Raw genomic sequence first — 19,260 nt, forward strand, 5'->3', positions numbered from 1 at the left:
CAGAGTTCTTTCTATTTTTCTTTTTGACAATCTGTATCTAACTCTAGTGAGCACCACCACTGCCAACATATACTTTTGAAATTTTCCCCTCATTATTCTCAGGAACAGTGGTTAATACTAGGTATTACTATTTAATCTGTTTATTTGCCTGTGCGTCATCATTCCCGTGTGTTCCCCTTCCCTTACGTTATATTGGTAGATATGGGCTCTGGCTATTTACATTACCTTCCAGGTGGGCATAGCCTGTGCCACTCTCACAGTATCGTCCTTCTCCGCAATGTACAACACTGATATATTGGACTGTAGCAAAGCATTTGAGAGTAAAAATCTATCAAATAGACCCAAAAAAACATACACTTCAAAGGACAGACCATTGGACCATAGAGAATGCGGCAGAAAAGGTGCTTTCAATATTGATGTTATTTTGGATTTGTACAATCATTAATGCCAATTTTTATAAAAAGAGCTAAGGGCTGATTCAGACCCGCTCGCAAGCGCTATGTGCTCGCAAGCGGGTCAATGTTTGCCCCCTGAGCATATTCCGCCTCCGGCGTGCACATGCGCGAGACCCGGCCAGCGACGGGCGCTCCGTTGCTACGGGTCTCGCACCAAAATGGGGCGCCTGTCGATTGTGATTGACAGCTCACCCTGTTTTGGAAGCTGGCAGGGGGGTGGCTGGACAAATGGAGGCGTTCCCGAGGAAACGCCTTCCATTTGTGGATGGCCCTACTGACATCACTAGTGACATCACTGGGGCTTTGCGATGGACGAGACCCTACCACAAGGGTCTCATCGCAAGCTCGATGGTCGCGACCATCACCTGGCCGCTCGCAAAAGCTGTGGGTGGTCACCTGCAGCTTAGCGAGCAGCTAGGAGGCCGGAACAACAACAAAAAAACGCTGTGATTCAGAGCGAGCGCTCTTAATGAGCGTGCGGCTCTGAATCAGGCCCTCTGTTCTATGGACCTCATTCAGAGTCGGTCATTGTGGCCGCACGGACGTACGCCATCGATGTTCGCTAAACTGCGCATGCGTAAAATTCGCAATGCGCTTGCGCAAACTAGCTATTACGATCAGAAATTGCTCTCTCCTTCAACTTGGCCAGGTCGTTAGTTTGAGTGACAGGATGAGGCGTTTGTGGGTGGTAACAGGGGAAGGTGCTTGTGAACGGGGGAGTGGAGATCCGAACGCAGGCGTGCCTGACTATGCAAACGGCGTTTTATGGGAGTGCATAATTAACTAAGTAGTGTCATGGCACATGTGACATGGGAGGTTTTTACACTGACTTGATCGTAGTGCTTAAGAGAGGGTATGGTCAACCTTAAGCTCTACGACCAGCTCCGATGGTTCCCGATGGTCTCGATTAGTCCTTATATGCCCGGAGATGACGTGTAATGGGAACGAGAAGGGGGCGTATTTTTAGTCTTACGGCCACATCCTCCCCTCGCTCGTCCAGCTATCAATCCCATCTTAACGACGCAACTTGCGAGCGCTTCATTTGCATATCCGGCCCCTTTTACCTTACGACCGTGCGGCCGCAACGACCGACTCTGAATGAGGTCCTATGTGCTCAGCCCTGTAGTGCCTACACTTATTCTGTGCAGTGATATGATGAAGTGAGGATAATCTAATACTTGGCTTTATTTATAACATGGCGAAGTACAGGAAACCTATCCTCTACTCACCGCACAAGAGGAAAACATAATTATCTAGAGGAAATGAGCCCTTCACATGATGAAGATGGACTATTCCATTGTGTATCATAATATGCATGGGAAATCCAAAACAATGCACAGTATACAAACATCCGATATAACTATGGCAAGCACAAGGACATCTGTTTTACGTCTTTTGCAGCCCGGTTTGTCTCTGCTATGTGTTGTACAGTAGGTGCTCTGTACACGTGTGCCAACCTCTCACTCACAGTCACTGAAGCTATATGTGGGTGACTTCCTTATGGTCAAGTGGTCCTAATGTCTGCTGTGCAGCCAGCATCATGTATACACAGCACAACGTGTACACACTGGCAAATACATTACAGGCCTGATACTGAGTAGGACGCAGCGATGCCCGTGTCTGCTTCTTTTGCTGGTCACATGTCTGCGGCTCTATGCCAATACCGCTACAAGCCCTTCCCTTGTGCACATCCGTGCGTATGAATGTGCAGGAACTAAGAGACCCACTTCGAGCATCTGCAGTCATGCTTGGAGACACCACCATCGGCTGCATCATTGACACTTGCACCAGACCTATGCTACTGTAGGTGTAGATTCTCCCTCTAAATATGGCCTCCTACAGTATATGAGTGATTAAGAGTCTGTGTATGCAGCCACTTCAGCGACACTCCCATAACATGCCCATAAGAGGGACCATCTATATTCATCTGAAATCACTATAGAGCCTATACATTCTATAACCCCTATAAATTACCCAAGGCCACAGAAAGAACGTGACCATGGAATTTGAGCCAGAGTCTTCAGGAAGTCACAGTGTAATTGATGTCATTATCCTTCACCCGATAAATTACTACTCACCGTTTAATGTCAATGGGGTCTATTCATCATCACTTAATTTCTACAAATGAACATTTTCACCTGTAACTGTAGAAATTAAGTTTTGGGGCTATCCTTTCAAATCCTTCCGCCCCTGTCCGGCTCCTTCGGCTGGACGCCGGGGATTTTGTGCGCATGTGTGACCTGTAGGTTACGTAGGCGCAGTAGTGTCAGTGAAGCAGTGATTTTCGGATCAGCTGTCTCCACGCCGGAGCAATAATGAATTATTCCAGAGCTAGTGTCAAGTCAGTATGTTAATTATTGGGGTCCGTTCGGACCCCGATATTTAACATAATGAATAAAGCCCTATATGAGAAATCTATGGGAGCAAGAGATCAGACACATGTCTATCATCATGAGAGGTACAAATAAGACGGGTTAACAAGTGGATAGGATATATCAAATATGTGGGATGAAACACTCTGGGATGTGGCATGAAATCATTTGGCTGTAGGCACTATCCCAATGGCCAGGTATAAATTCAGGTCTGTTTCCTGTTATGGAACAATGTGTAATAGAGCCTGGTGGCATAAGACCATGGGGCTTATGTAATAGGTTGCGTACTGCAGTCGCTGAGGGAACTCCTGCAAGTCTTCCCATATTTTTAAAGCAGCAATCATTTTAAAGGCAAATCCAGCTTGGTTTTGTCTTTAAAATGATTGCCGCTTTAAAAATACAGGAAGACTCGCAGGAGTTCCCTCAGCGGCTGCAGCTCATAACCTATTACATAAGCCCCCATACAGTTTTTTCTAGTATGCCCTGCTTTCTAGAGATGCTAGAAATTACTGTATTTTAGAAACTATTTTGTGCGATTGTAAGGTCAGTTTTTCATTATGGCAATGTTTTCTCTTACACATATGCTATTCTTAGGTGCATTCAGAGTTTTAATCTGGGTGCTAGTTTTAACCACTTTAATATAATGCAAATTTCAGCAAGAAAAAAACAATCCACAAATGGCAGTGGGTGTAAAACGAACCATTTTAAACTGGAAAGTTCTCTCCTATAATGAAGAACTTGCTGTTCCTGATGACAACCCTGCCCTGGTGCAGAGTGAGTACTAGGCTAGTTTGTCTAGCGTATCGCTGGCGATATTGCCCAATGCCCTGCAATGCTCAGAGAGAGAACTGCACACATCTGACACCACTCCCAATGATGGGAGGAAGGAAGAGGTGTGTAAATGTAGGCAGAATGTTACACACATCAGCCCTTCTGTTATTATTAGGGCTGCACAGCTTTGTTTTTCTAAGTGGGCTGCTTTTTGTTACATGTACTGAACAACCCAAAGGTAACAAAAATAAAAACAATTGTGCCTTATGTGCTATGGCTTAAAAAGCCAGAAGGGCCACACCATCTCTATTCATCTACTGTACTTGTGAAATTAGCTATCATCATTAGCAACATGGATTTGCACCAGCCCTACCCAGCACCAGCCCTTTCCTTTGTGCAAGAGATATGTCTGAAATCAGACCGACCTTCATATTCATAAGTGTCACTCTGATACTAAATAAAATCTGCCGCCGGTATTTAGCATCATTGTTAAATGGAACATAAAGTATCTTCATGTACTCACGTGTGTCCCCTAACTGCTCTCTGATTATGGGCTCTACTAAAGCCACGTACACACTTGCTGATATTTTGAACGATTGAACATTATCATTATCGTTCAATCATTCACAATATCGGCCAGTGTGTATGTGGTAAACGTCCTACGATGCGCGCTACCACGGGTCATTTACGATATCCCCAGTCAGCTGTACATGCAGGCCAATCTGAGGATATTGTGACGATATCGCGGCATACACACATAGTCTAGTGTGTATGCAGCTTTAGCACACACCTCAATTCAGCCACCAAACAAGATCACAGTTATCCTGAAGCTTGAACTTTGTCTCATTCAAACAGCACTCTTTCTCCTAAGCTTCTCATAATCTCCATTATATTGACATACATGCTACTCAGAGAAGTACACCAGGGGGGTAAATTTACTAAAGGTTGATTTTAATCGATTTCAATCGATTAAAAATCAATCTGAATTGAACATCGATGTTGTATTTCAGGTGCTAAATCACACATTTACTGACACACCTTCTGCCAAGCCACTTCCCCCCCCAAGTTTCTCAAGCTAACCCCTTTATAGTCATAGCCCACACTAGTGCATAGGCTAGACAGACATTACATGAGTAATAATATTTTTAGAAGAAAAAAAAAAGCCACAACAATAATGTTGGAGAACAAAAGCTTTACTTTGTATACATAGCATAGCACAGATGGCCGCCCGTACTGGTCACAAATGAGCTTTTGATACACACCCTGGTGGAGAGAGTGTTATGCTCATGATCTTACATTTTGTTAAGCACACTGAAGGTTTCATTTTCTGTCGAAGATCCGAACACATTTCACACTTCCGAACGATAAGTTCTGAAAGTAAATCATTTGGAATGTTAAATATGGAAGCTAGGAACAAATGAAAAATAGAAAATGGGAACAATTTTTTAAAACATGAAGCAAAAAGGGCATTTCTATTAGAAATGTGGAAGTGAGAACGTTTAGGGTTAGTCGTATGGGGGGAATCCAATTATCCATGATAATGTACCGCAGCTAATTGATCTCCCAGGGGCTATAAAATCATCCCCGAAGCGCGGCCACCTGCAACACTTATCTAGGATTTTTTTTCAGGAGCTTAGCAGGCTCTGAAAAAACATCCCCGAAAATGACCCTGTTATCGGGAAGTTGGCAGTGAAAACACATCGGTCCATGAACTTATCACGGATCCTATGTGTATTTGTCCTAAAACAATGTAAGGGGATAATTGAATTCTCCCCTTAGTTTTAGGTTAAGTGAAAAATGCATTGTCAACATTGTGACCATGTAGACATTTCATCAGTGTTGACATGCTGAACATGTCGACACGTTATCTGTCAATTTGCACCATGTTGACATTCTCATGTCGACATGGTAACCAAAATCCAAAAGAGGATCTCCTGCCAAAATGTACCAACTCTCTCCCTATAATGCCATTTACCCGTTTTATTCCTACTTCTGAAACACCCCTCTAAAATAATATGGTAGTGTGTTGGGAATATCTTAACAAAGTAACAGATAAGTCTCGTTCTGGAGCGATTGTTTTCCTTGGGCCACAGGTTTATGAATCTTCTCCCAATATATCAATACATTTAGTACTGAAGAATATCTGTGTTTATTTATTACTCTAAACAGTAACAAGTGAGCTAGTGCAATACACGGTACAGAAGGTATGACTCAATACATTTCATAAATGACATACTTGTTACATTAGTTCACTACAGGAAAGGACACATTTCCAAAGGAAAGTTTATTATACTGGAACAAAGACACCTTCCCAGTTGTCTATCTGTAAATTAAAGTGGTTAACTCAATACTTTGAGCAAATATCAGAATGTATGCAATAAATATATCGTTACTCAAATACCATAACAGTAATAACATGCAGTAAAATAAACATTCAATATATTACAGTTCCCAGATGGCTGGCCAGCTAAGTTAATAACGATGGTGCACAATGGTTGCTCCAGTAAGTCTACAATCTCCTGAGAAATGCAGATGATTTGTGATAATTAACTGGTGAAATTCTGTCACTATCTCTGCTTCACTGTATTGACTTTCTTCCTAAGCCGGTTGGTTTAATGGGGAAGAAATTGATTCCTGCTCTATACTGTCAACAGAGTTTATAGTTATAATCTTGCTCTGGGCTGTGGACACTGTTGCTAATCACACTCAAAATCCTCTGTCCTCTGTGTACAGGTTATAATGTTAAGGTTGCACAGAGAGGAACATGGGCTGGCAGGAGTATAGATTTGTGGCACCTCACTATGGCTACGCTGGTACTGATTTGCAGAGTTCAATAAGAGTTTGCGGGGAGCAGTGTAAATAACTGAAGTAAGTATGGCTGACGGAATAACTAGAAATTCCAGAGCAGTCCATAAAGTCTATGGAGTCTGTAAGCTGACTGAGTAAGGCAATTGATGTTACGGTGCTTTTATTAAGACTACAGCTCCTTCCTGATCATTGTACTATATAGGTACCTTTTCTGGCTCTGTCTCTCACTCCTGCTAAGTGCTTTTTGCTAAGTGCAGTAAGTCCCACAGTGAGCTGTCACTCACCAGCGCTCCTCCAGTCTCTCTTTCCACTGGGCCCGCCTAATACAGGCTCTGTCTCCGCCTCCGGACTTAGTTAAGAGGCAGGAGAGGGCTGTCATGAATGCCTCCGGCTCCGCCTTGAGCTCCGCCTTGACGGATGGCTGTCACTTGCTCTCCGGAGGGCGGAGAGACGCTCCGGAACTCACTCCAAGTTCACTGCTGAGACCTCCAGCTGCGCTGCCTGCGTTTAACCGCTGATCACCTTCCGACAGGCGGTATCCTCTTCTAACGATGGCTCCCTCAGGACTCAGCAACGGTTAGTCCAGCAGCCCCTTATATTAGCTTCCTCCGGGTTCTTTTGCACGCGCTCGCTCTCCTCCCGCCAGAGTCGCGTGCGGCTCCCTACTCATTTAACGGCAGTCCTCCATTCTCGGAGCATGGTGCAGGGCTCCCCTTAAAGTCTCATGGAAGCTACCCTGCCTCGTGCCCCCCGCATATAACAGCAGTCCAAGTCCCAACAGGATAAACCATAACTCCCAAGGGAATAGGGTAATGCCAGCCTGGGCACCAACATTAAATACAATCGAAATAAATACAATACTACAGTGGTATTTAGTGACACCAACATTAAATACAATCTAAATAAATACAATACTACAGTGGTATTTAGTGATACCCCCAACACTTGGGGTACCACATGCCTCCCTACTAAATCATGCGTGTCCTCACGCTGGATTTCCCAGACTCAATTACAATGTATTTGATCAACAAAGTACAGGTATAGCAGAATTTACACTTTTTCTAAACACGTAGTTGAAACAGCATTACTGGTATCTCATTGGCTTTTTCCCTATGGTGCTTCTGCTTGAACGCCTCAATCCGGAGGAGGCCAAATTGACTGAAGTGTCATTTGAGGATCTTTGTTCGATTAAGTCTGGGGTTTCGTCCTCGGGCAAGACTGGCATTTGAGGGCACGGTTTGGTCAGAGGTAAGTTTACACTACAATGAACCGGCCAATACATACTCATTAAAAGGTCCAGACTGTTGATCGGACTTTTTATACTAGAGTCTTCGGCCATTTCAGTTTGTGCATTTTCGAAGCTTTGAGAGCTATCAGCTGGGCTATGACATAACTTAAGCTGATCTCGATGAATCAACTGACTGTGGTTGTCATTTTCTCGCTGAATTCGATACACGGCCACTTCATCCCTTGGCTGCTCAGTTACTCGTAGAGCGTCATTTCCCATTGATGAACCAGCTTACTAATGCGTGAATTTTTTTTTTTCCACACTCGACATCCAATGGCTAAAGGATCAGCTTGGGCTTGGCAGTTGTAGTTTTTTCCTGTCGTTCTCTAGCCATTTGGGTTTGTCGATTGACTAATTCATAGGCTGTTTTTAGTCTACGTTGATGTTCAGCTACCCATTCGTTTTGAGTGTCTTCATCTTGTGTATCTTCCAAAGATATTCCCAGTTGTACATCTGCAGGCAGTTGTCCCTGTCGTCTGAACAATAGATAGTAGGGAGTGTATCCCGTGGTTTGGTGGATGGTATTACTATAGACATAGACCAATTCGGCTAGTAAGGTGGGCCACTCATTTCGTTGTGGTAGAGGAATGGCTCGGAGTAGGTTGATGATGGTTTGATTCATTCGCTCACAAACGCCATTCCCTTGGGGGTGATAGGGTGTGGTTCTTAATTTCTCACACCCATACAAGTTACATAGTTCTTGAAACAGGTGAGACTCAAAGGCTGAGCCTTGGTCCGTTAGGATTTTTCTCGGATAGCCGTAGGGACGTACGAAAGCTCTCCAAAATATCTCCACAGTGGTTCTTGCAGTAATGTCCCGAACTGGCAAAATGACGTCATACTTGGTGTAATGGTCCACCATTGTGAGAGCATACTGATAACCCATGCGACTCCTCTCCAATTTGACATGAACGATGGTGACCATTTCTAGAGGATGACAAGTAATTATGGGGTGTAAAGGAGCTCTCTGTGACGTAGGCGGTCCTCTCTTTAAGACACATGGAACACATGCGTTGCACCATTTCTATATGTCCTGGCGCATATTTGTCCAGTAGAACCGTTTCCTTATGCTTGCTTCAGTTTTTTGGTAACCAAAGTGTCCTGACCTATCATGGTAGGCCTGCAGAACCGAGTCAACTTCTGCTTTGGGTACAACATTTTGAATGATTTGGAAATGAGTTTTGGGATCGATACTGTTTTCGAATCAGGATGTTATGCCTCATAGACAATCTGTCTCGCTGTCCCCACAGTTTCAGCAATTCCGATGGGACCTTTTGTCGTACTAACTTGGGTAGGAAACTACGGTTTTGAATCAGATTCTTGAATTGCTGGAGTATGGGACTATTCTCCTGTAATTGTCGCCATAGACTGTCTCTGTTTTCATTTACTGCAGACTCCATATCGATCTCCTCTGATGTAATGATATTTTGTTTTATCCCCTCTGGTATTCGTTTAAAGGTGGGCATCTCAATTGCCTCTTCATCATCACCTGTTTCTGGTGTTTCTTTACTTGATGGCATTCTAGACAGGGCATCTGCATTTTTATTACTTTTTCCACTTCGGTATCGAATATCGATTGGGAAGTTAGCCAATCTGGAGACCCACCGCTGTTCCAGAGCGCCTAGTTGAGCAGTTGGTAAATGTGCCAAAGGGCTACAGTCAGTGAATGCGATAAAGGAAGTGGCTAGCAAATAGTTCTTACATTTTTCAGTGACCGCCCAGACAAGTGCCAGCAGCTCCAATTTAAAGGCGCTGTAGTTGGAATAATTTCTCTCAGTGCACCTTAGACTTCGGCTTGCGTAAGCAATGACATGCTCTCTTCCTTCCTGCACTTGTGACAGGACTGCTCCCAACCCCAAGTTGCTAGTGTCTGTGTATAGATGGAATGGATGGCCATAATCTGGGTAAGTCAACAGCGGTGCTTGCGTAAGTATGGTCTTTAATTGATCAAAGGCCTCCTGGCACTGCGAAGTCCACAGCCCGGGGACATTCCTAGTACGCCCAGTATTCGGAATTCCCGTCAACAGTTCATGGATAGGGGCTGCAATCTCAACGAAGCGACGATAATACCCCACGAAACCTAAGAATCGTCTGACATCTTTGATAGTCCGTGGAATGAGCCATTCTTTTACCACTTGGATTTTATCCGGATTAGGCGTATCTCCTTCCGCGCTCACAATGTGCCCCAGGTAGGAAACTTTTGACTTGAGGAGATAACACTTGGACGGTTTCAACTTGAGCACATGTTTGATTAGTTGTTCAAAGACTTCTCTTAAGTGTTGCAGATGGTCTTGGTAGATTTTAGAAAAAATTATTACGTCATCCAAATATAGCAGGACCATTTCAAAATTTCTATGCCCCAAGCAATGCTCCATAACTCGCTGAAAGGTTCCTGGAGCATTACAGAGTCCAAAAGGCATCCATTCAAATTCAAACAAGCCCATTGGTGTTATAAAGGCAGTTTTTTCTTTATCTTCTGGAGCCATCTGTACCTGCCAGTATCCACTGGTCAAGTCAAGAGTAGAAAAGAATTTGGCTGACTTTAAGGCTGATAACGACTCCTCAATTCGAGGAAGGGGGTAGGAATCCTTGTGAGTAACATTGTTCAATTTGCGATAGTCAACGCAGAATCGTAACTGCCCATCCTTTTTCTTGACTAGCACCACCGGGGCCGCCCAAGGACTTAATAATTCCTGACGCCTTCATTTCCTCCAACATTTTCCTAACAGGCTGATAGAGAGCTGGTGCCAAAGGCCGGTGTCTTTCTTTGACTGGCACAGCATCGCCAGTAGGGATATGATGTAAAATATCAGTCACAGTTCCAAAATCAGATAGATCAGTACTGAAGGCTTTAGGGTTTTCGAGGACAACCTGAAGGGCCCCTTCTTTTTGAATAATTGGAGTCTCCTCTTCACCAATCTGTATTGCCTTCCACCACGCATTTTCTGATGGGGGAAGATCAACTTTCGTCACCGTGCTATGTTGTGTTGCCTCAAAACTTGGATCGATGACATCCTGAAAGGTCACTTGTGACAGTTTTGCGATGGGGTAATTACGAAACAGTCGAATGTGGTGGTTATAAGGGTTTAAGATCCGCAATGGCACTCGACCACCCTTGACTTCAACCAATGATCTAGCCACTACAAAATCATCCCGGTTTTGTATCTCATTGGGCTCAACAATGCCTTCGTAGTTGGTTCCCTGTGGTCCACAACGCGCTTTAGCCCATATTACCGTTTCTGAATTAGGCTGTAGGATTACAGGCCGATGATCGGCCACTCGCACTTTCCCAACCTCTCCATTTTGGTTGGCGATCCTCTGATGTCCCTGAATCACCTTAAGGGTATGCTGCAGTGCCTGTCGCTCTAAGGTTTTTTTCCGGTATAGTTCAGTTTTGAGGGCTAATATGAGCTCTTCTGGACATCTTTGAAGAATATTCATTCCAATTATGACAGGAATAGCGTTGTCATCATCCACTTTGGTGATTAGACACCCCTGTTTGTTCAATATGGCTTTTCCAATTTGAATATCAGTCTCAAAATACCCATGGCAAGAAATTCCTAATCCATTGTTGGCAATTAGTTTTAACCACGTCGGTGGTGGGAGGAAAACTTTTTCGGTTCCCCAATACTTCTGGTAAGTTTTTAACTGAATTGTGTGGTGACTTGGGATCCAGTATCTAGCATAGCTGGTAGCTCCACTCCATTTAGAGAGATCTGAACAACTGGACAACGCCCCACGTATTGTGGCCACCACTTCTCCGGTGTAGGTTCTATTCCATTTGTCCTCCCCGAGGATTGTTCTCCATCCTCGGGTGTTGGAGTTTAAAGAATCATTTTGATTGCAGTTTTGTTCAATGTGTCCGCTAAGATTGCATTTACGACAAATCGGACGCCCGTTGAGCATCAAACCGGTCAGTAGGCCTACGCCCTCCAGAACGGGGAGGGGTCCACCAATCAGACGGCGTTCTTCTTCTTTCTGTTCGCCAATTACTTTCTCTAGGTTCAATTGTTTGTTTAGTGAACCTCCGAAATTCCTGGCACATCTCAGCCATCCCTGATGTTAATTTTTCAATCTGACCTTTTAGTGTGTTCATGGGATCGGGAGTGGAGGCTTGCGCACCTTGGATCACACGTTCTTTTATTTTGACTGAGCTTCCTACTGGTAAGTCACGAGTCATTTCCTGGAAACCCAGCATCTCCGGGAAAGTTACTTCATCATTTTGTTTAAATCCTACCATTTTAATGGCGGCTTCATTGAAATCCAAAAAAGCTGCATTCTTAGCATACATAACTGAGTTCTAATATTATCCTCCCTAGACCTTTCTATGAATTGAGTTATAAGTGTTTCCTCTACATTCCTTACTTCCGCAGCGTCCTCTGCTTGTATGCGCCGCAGGGCCTCTTGGAGACTCAAAGCGTAGCTACGAAGGGTTTTGCCACCTTGTTCTTTCCTTGCATATAACTTCATTTTTAATTCTGAAGTGGTTCTAATATCAAAAGTATCAGCCAACCTCTGTAAAATTTTATCAATATTCTGTCTCTCATCCCTTGGCCAAGAGGTAACCTCTCGTAGGGCAGATCCCTTCAACTGACCTATAAGTATCTCCACTTGCTTACAGTCTGTTAATGGATACAAGTGAAACATGCTTTTCATTTTATTTTTGAAATCCCTCAGGGAATTACCTTCCGTATCTTGATCGTCTCCTGTGTATGTCGGGAGCCAAGGGGCCCCGAAGTAGTAAGGTAGAGTTATAGGATTCAATTGTGACATGACTGGATTCTGTTGAACTGAATCTCCCGATGACTGCTGACTTTGTGACATTTTCTTTTAATCTTGAGCTGTCTCTGTCTTAAATTTGGAATCCTGTTCGTCGTGACGCCACTTTTTGTAACAGTCCTCTAAAATAATATGGTAGTGTGTTGGGAATATCTTAAAAAAGTAACTGATAAGTCTCGTTCTGGAGCGATTGTTTTCCTTGGGCCACAGGTTTATGAATCTTCTCCCAATATATCAATACATTTAGTACTGAAGAATATCTGTGTTTATTTATTACTCTAAACAGTAACAAGTGAGCTAGTGCAATACACGGTACAGAAGGTATGACTCAATACATTTCATAAATGACATACTTGTTACATTAGTTCACTACAGGAAAAGGACACATGTCCAAAGGAAAGTTTATTATACTGGAACAAAGACACCTTCCCAGTTATTTATCTCTAAATTAAAGTGGTTAACTCAATACTTTGAGCAAATATCAGAACGTATGCAATAAATATATCGTTACTCAAATACCATAACAGTAATAACATGCAGTAAAATAAACATTCAATATATTACAGCTCCCAGATGGCTGGCCAGCTAAGTTAATAACGATGGTGCACAATGGTTGCTCCAATAAGTCTACAATCTCCTGAGAAATGCAGATGATTTGTGATAATTAACTGGTGAAATTCTGTCACTATCTCTGCTTCACTGTATTGACTTTCTTCCTAAGCCGGTTGGTTTAATGGGGAAGAAATTGATTCCTGCTCTATACTGTCAACAGAGTTTATAGTTATAATCTTGCTCTGGGCTGTGGACACTGTTGCTAATCACACTCAAAATCCTCTGTCCTCTGTGTACAGGTTATAATGTTAAGGATGCAGAGAGGAACATGGGCTGGCAGGAGTATAGATTTGCGGCACCTCACTATGGCTACGCTGGTACTGATTTGCAGAGTTCAATAAGAGTTTGCGGGGAGCAGTGTAAATAACTGAAGTAAGAATGGCTGATGGAGATTGAGGACTAACTAGAAACTCCAGAGCAGTCCGTAAAGTCTATGGAGTTTGTAAGCTGACTGAGTAAGGCAATTGATGTTACGGTGCTTTTATTAAGACTACAGCTCCTTCCTGATCATTGTACTATATAAGTACCTTTTCTGGCTCTGTCTCTCACTCCTGCTAAGTGCTTTTTGTTAAGTACAGCAAGTCCCACAGGGAGCTGTCACTCACCAGCGCTCCTCCAGTCTCTCTCTCCACTGGGCCCGCCTAATACAGCCTCTGTCTCCGCCTCCGGACTTAGTTAAGAGGCAGGAAAGGGCTGTCATGAATGCCTTCGGCTCCGCCTTGAGCTCCGCCTTGACAGATGGCTGTCACTTGCTCTCCGGAGGGTGGAGAGACGCTGCGGAACTCACTCCAAGTTCACTGCTGAGACCTTCGGCTGCGCTGCCCACGTTTAACCGCTGATCACCTTCCGACAAGCGGTATCCTCTCCTAACGATGGCTCCCTCAGGACTCAGCAACGGTTAGTCCAGCAGCCCCTTATATTAGCTTCCTCCGGGTTCTTTTGCACGCGCTCGCTCTCCTCCCACCAGAGTCGCGTGCAGCTCCCTACTCATTTAACGGCAGTCCTCCATTCTCGGAGCATGGTGCAGGGCTCCCCTTAAAGTCTCATGGAAGCTTCCCTGCCTCGTGCCCCCCGCATATAACAGTAGTCCAAGTCCCAACAGGATAAACCATAACTCCCAAGGGAATAGGGTAATGCCAGCCTGGGCACCAACATTAAATACAATCGAAATAAATACAATACTACAGTGGTATTTAGTGACACCAACATTAAATACAATCTATATAAATACAATACTACAGTGGTATTTAGTGATACCCCCAACACTTGGGGTACCACACTTCATTAGATAGTAATTCCAACAGTGGTACAATACACCATTCAGACCCCTGTGTCCATCCTGCATGGTAATCCTGTGGTCTGCAGGCTCCTGTTCCCATGTAGCTCCGCTGACCTCAATAGTATAATGTAATGTACCATCACATATGCAAATAGGTTTCATTTCAAATGGAAAACACTGCTAGGGCAGACTAGTCAAATGCACACTGACTAAACAAATATACATAAATGACAGAAAATCCTCATGAATATTTCATCAATAGCTCATGGAGTTTGGAAACAGTCGGTAAAGATAATATGTCGGTGCCATGTACGAGAAATATAAAACCGGATACCCTGCTGACTTTAAATCCCAATAGTGATTGTTATCCATAGGCAAGTGAATTTGCTGGATGCATTGAGCTGAGGGGTATAGGAATGAAGTCCCATTATTACAAATTCTATTTTATGAATCATGGATTAATTTATGCTCATTTCACTTTTAATAATAAAAGAAAAAAACACCTAAACTTGCAAAATAAGTAGAGGCCTGTTTACGTCAATGGTCCCCAGAGCACAAAGGAAGGAGCTTTTACTAATGAAGTTCTGGAGGCGTTCCAGTCTATTTTATAGCAAGTTTATTAAGAGTACAATTTCCCTTCAATGCACCCATGTATGTTCCCCCACACTAAAAAAAATACATTTGCTCATGGATTGTGCGTGCGTCTACCCTATATTACTTTCTTGACAGGTGAAGTACACATGACAGTGTTATTGCATCACATGACTGAACCGAGGAAGAAGGTGGAGGTGCTAACTGCTGCCTAACCCCAGCCCTAAAATGGACTGCTGCTATTTTGCCTGTTGACATTCACAATATCGACATTATGACCAAGTTGACATTGTGAATGTCAACATTGTGACTGTTGACATTTTGTCCATGTCGACTTTCTGGTGTCTACATTCTCAGTATCAACATAATGACTGGATGCCCCCTGCTAACATCCTAGAGGCAGGTGTAAAATGATCTCCTCATCACAAGCTACTTACAGTTACCAAGCGGCCATCTTTAACTTCTCGTGTTATCAGATTCTCTTTGCCATCCAACATCTGCGATTGCTTTAATACTCCATTCTCCAAAGTCATAATGTTCTATAATATGGAAGGAAACAAACAACACAACTGAATGTAAGGACAGCTGGTATTTTCATATATAGACAGTTTCTGCAGTAAACCCTGGGCACGAGAGCAGAACTACCATGGTTGCAGGAATTCAGATAATATGGGGCCTGCAGCTGAGTTGGTGGTGAGCTCTGCAGGCTATTTCTAACCTACTCCAACTTACTGAAGCTCCTTCTGGTGTTCAGGCTGTGTCTGATGTTATTCTAGAACAAGCACCATTGAAGGATCATGTACATGTTGGCCATTACAACATGTTGCTGTGAGGCCCACAAATGTCTAGTTACATCCCTGCCTGGACACCTGTAGCTGTACTTCTACTGTAATATTCCATAGCAAAGCACTTTCTTTCTACATTCTGTCCAGGGATATATGCTCAGAGGACCTTCCATCTTGAATACCTACTGATTGCTTGCCTTTCTGATGTGGGCTATTCAGATGCACAGACATGCACCGTCTTATGGCCGTGTTATGGGAGTGTCGTGGGAGCGTCGCATAACTGGTTGCAAGCCCAGATGCTTAAACGCATACATTGGAGGCCATAGTCTGACTGAGAATCTGCATCTGGCATGGGGCTGGTGAAAGTTTCGATGGTACCTCCCAAGTGGGCTTATAGTATCCAAACACATAAAATGGGTGTCTCAGTCCATGCACATTCAGACACAAGGATATACACCAGGGAAGGGCTTGTATTTTGATATACCTGACGCTGCATCCGACTCAAACTCAGCAACATGGGGAGCAAATAAGGTTAAAAAGACCAAAAAGAGGAGAAAAAACACTGAATGGGAGCCGCCAGTCTCACATGACCTCTGTACACTGTCTCTGCCACGCAGCACATCCAATCAGAGCAGGAGGTGGGAACGCAGTGTATTCTGCCCCATGTCCTTTCCCTCCTTCCGCTGCCTGCTCTAACTGTGAATGTAAGTATTTTCAGACTACATTAGCCAGTGAGTGGGTGCATGTGTGAAGGTTTGTCTGGCATGTGCAATGTAATTGTGGAGGTGTGAGTGACATGGGGGAAACTTGTGGGGAGGGTTGAGTGACATGTGGGGACCATATGGGGGTGTTTTGGAGTACATGTGGGATCTGAGAGCATTTTATGTCATGAGGGCATGTGGAAGTATTTTATAACAGAGAGTCTGAATGCATGTGGGGAGAATGTTGATGCATTTGAGTTCTATTTGTCTGCATTATAGGATAAATCCAGGGTTTCTTACAGATTTAAAAAAAAAAACTTTGTGGAATATCTTGCACATCATCTATACTAATATAATAAGAACGTGGTGTCTGTCTCTTTGTTCCAAGGTGGCGCAGAATCTACTGAACCAACTTACATGAAAACTGCATTATTTTGTAGTGCACACTCCTGGAAATAATCTGCACTTTGTTTCATCTCAATTCGTCAAGGGCCACACACTGTTACATAATCTCTAAAAATGGAGACACTCTTAAATTACACAGGTTCCGGTGCTGGCTTCAGTGGATATTGGCAGTCTGACAAAAACCTGATAAAGCTACAAAAGTATTGTTTTAACCTCTGAGTAGTACCTCCACACAGTAGTAGTGCCCCTTATACATTATCCCACACAGTAATGCCCCTTACGCTACATAGTAATACCCCTTACACATTATAGCACACAGTAATGCCCTTTACAGATTATGCCACATAGTAGTAGTGCCCCATATAACACATTATTCCACACAATAGTAGTGCCCATTACACATTGTCCCCCCAGCCACTCACCTCCCCGTATCCCTCCAGCAGCTGTTGCCTCCCTCTGTGTGCCATCAGCAGCCAGCAGGTGTGGAAGTGGGGCCAGGCCACCAGCTAATTACAGCTGGTGCACAGGCAGGCAGCAGCAGACATGGACAGACAGCGCTGGCGCAATTTAATCTGGCACTAGTCGCGAGCCAATCGGAGCTCGCAGACCGGCAGTCAATCAGGAGCCGCCACTGCTGATTGGCTGCTGGTCAGTGAGCTCTGATTGCCTTGTGAACGGTGGCACTGTCTCTCCATGACTGTTTGCCAATGCGCCAGCTGTAATCAGCTGGCAGGCTGGCACCAAATCAACATTGCTGACAACCGGGCTCCCCTTGACAGCCCTGACTGGACCAACCCACCTTGTGTGCATTACTGGGTGCAGGGGGAGCGGTGGGACACAGAGGCAGCTCAGGCACCATAGCAGCTGCACCCCCTGCACTCACGGTAGTTCCACCACTGCTTGCATGCATGTTAGCAAACAGTGGGGTCCTTTTCAAGATCAAAGGAATGGGGTTATAGGCGAGGACAATGTGAATAAAAACTGCAGGTGTCCTTCAGGGTCCAGTCTTCAACCCGGGCAATGCCAGGTATCCCAACTAGTTACAAATAATAGTAGCATCCAGAAATACCAAAACCATAAAAAAGCCAATGCTACAAATAGTAAATGCTCTTCTTGAGCATATTCCATATATGTATGTCTATCATTTGAAACATAGGGGTCTATTTACTAAGCTGTGTTAGGAGATAAAGTAAACAGTGAAAAGGTACCAGCCAACCAATTCCTAACAACCATTTTTCAAACACAGCCTGTGACATGGCAGTTAGGAGCTGATTGGCTGGCACCTTATCACCGTTTACTTTATCTCCTAACACAGCTTAATAAATAGACCCCATAGACTGAAGTGAACAAAATATGACTTTTCAAAATTAGTATGGAATGGCACCAACATCGCTTTCATTCTATGACAAAATCTTAGGGCTATATTTACGAAGCAGTGGATTTTATAAGCCGCAGCTTCTCAGCGGGTTGGAGCTGAAAATTTAAAGCGGCACTCCCATTCTGTGTAATCCACAATGTGCTTTACAGTGAATGTGAGTGCCGCTTTAAATTACAGTTCTAACCTGCCGAGAAGAGAATAAAAACGTTCAGCACATCACTGTGCTTTCAGTGCTAGGCCTTGGAATCCTCACCTTAACATTCTTGCCATCAAAAGTGGATTCTTCAAATTCTGTGTTTAATTTAAATGAAACTTCTTTTGTCTTAAATTTGCTCTGTGTTTTAATACACCAGTTATCCCCATTTCTAGAGATGATCAAGTCAGGTTTCAGTGCAAGAACCGCTTTCCGGAAGACAAAACTTACCCCTGCAAAAAAAAAAGCACAGAATTTATTACATTTTTCTCACACATCCTAATATATAAACACCAATATAACTAAAACAAGAGTTGTGCAGAAGAGCAGAACGATCATGGTAGCAGAAGATGTAGCTGCAACAGGCCCTGTAGCTGGAGGAAGTGGGACCACCCAGACCCGTAACTAGACTTTTTAGTGCCCTGGGCCAGAAAGAGCATTAGTGTCCGTCCGTCCTCTCCAATTTTTCAAATAGGGACATAAGACGTGTGCTTGAAAAAGGCCCATACGATGATGAAGAGGTACCAATCTCACTCTGCCACTGTTATCCAGGTGTCACTGCCAAATACAGTGCATACTTGCCTACCCTCCCGCTTTCTGCGGGAGCCTCCTGCTTTTAGGTGGGAGCTCCCACTACCCCGCAATATAAAGGGAATCATCCGCTTTCCCCACTGCCCCGTCAGAAGTCTGGACTGCGCATGCACAACTCCGGATGTGACAGGTGCGGGGTTTGAGATTGCATGACACGCGTGTGTGGACGTCATGCTTACTGTAAGCCAACCAACGCGGGGTTGGGAGTGAGTAGCGGTGGCCGGCCGCCTAACCCAGCCCGATCCCAGTGTG

At 44.1% G+C, this 19,260-nt stretch overlaps 1 protein-coding gene across 1 annotated transcript in view; it reads right to left on the minus strand.

The window, feature by feature from the left end:
* Positions 1 to 4,787: 4,787 nt before the first annotated feature.
* Positions 4,788 to 19,260, minus strand: part of LOC148524965 (fatty acid-binding protein, adipocyte-like) — a 29,863-nt gene continuing 15,390 nt past the window's right edge. The window contains exons 2-4 of the mRNA XM_088471545.1: positions 18,478 to 18,650; positions 15,393 to 15,494; positions 4,788 to 4,969 (exon numbers count right to left, since the gene is read on the minus strand). Coding sequence (XP_088327671.1) covers positions 4,919 to 4,969; positions 15,393 to 15,494; positions 18,478 to 18,650 — 326 coding nt within the window. The 3' untranslated portion in view covers positions 4,788 to 4,918. The remainder of the gene's footprint in view (positions 4,970 to 15,392; positions 15,495 to 18,477; positions 18,651 to 19,260) is intronic.

Source organism: Taudactylus pleione, unplaced genomic scaffold (assembly GCF_031769625.1).
Source record: "Taudactylus pleione unplaced genomic scaffold, aTauple2 ptg000114l, whole genome shotgun sequence".
NCBI classification, from domain to species: Eukaryota; Metazoa; Chordata; class Amphibia; order Anura; family Myobatrachidae; genus Taudactylus; species Taudactylus pleione.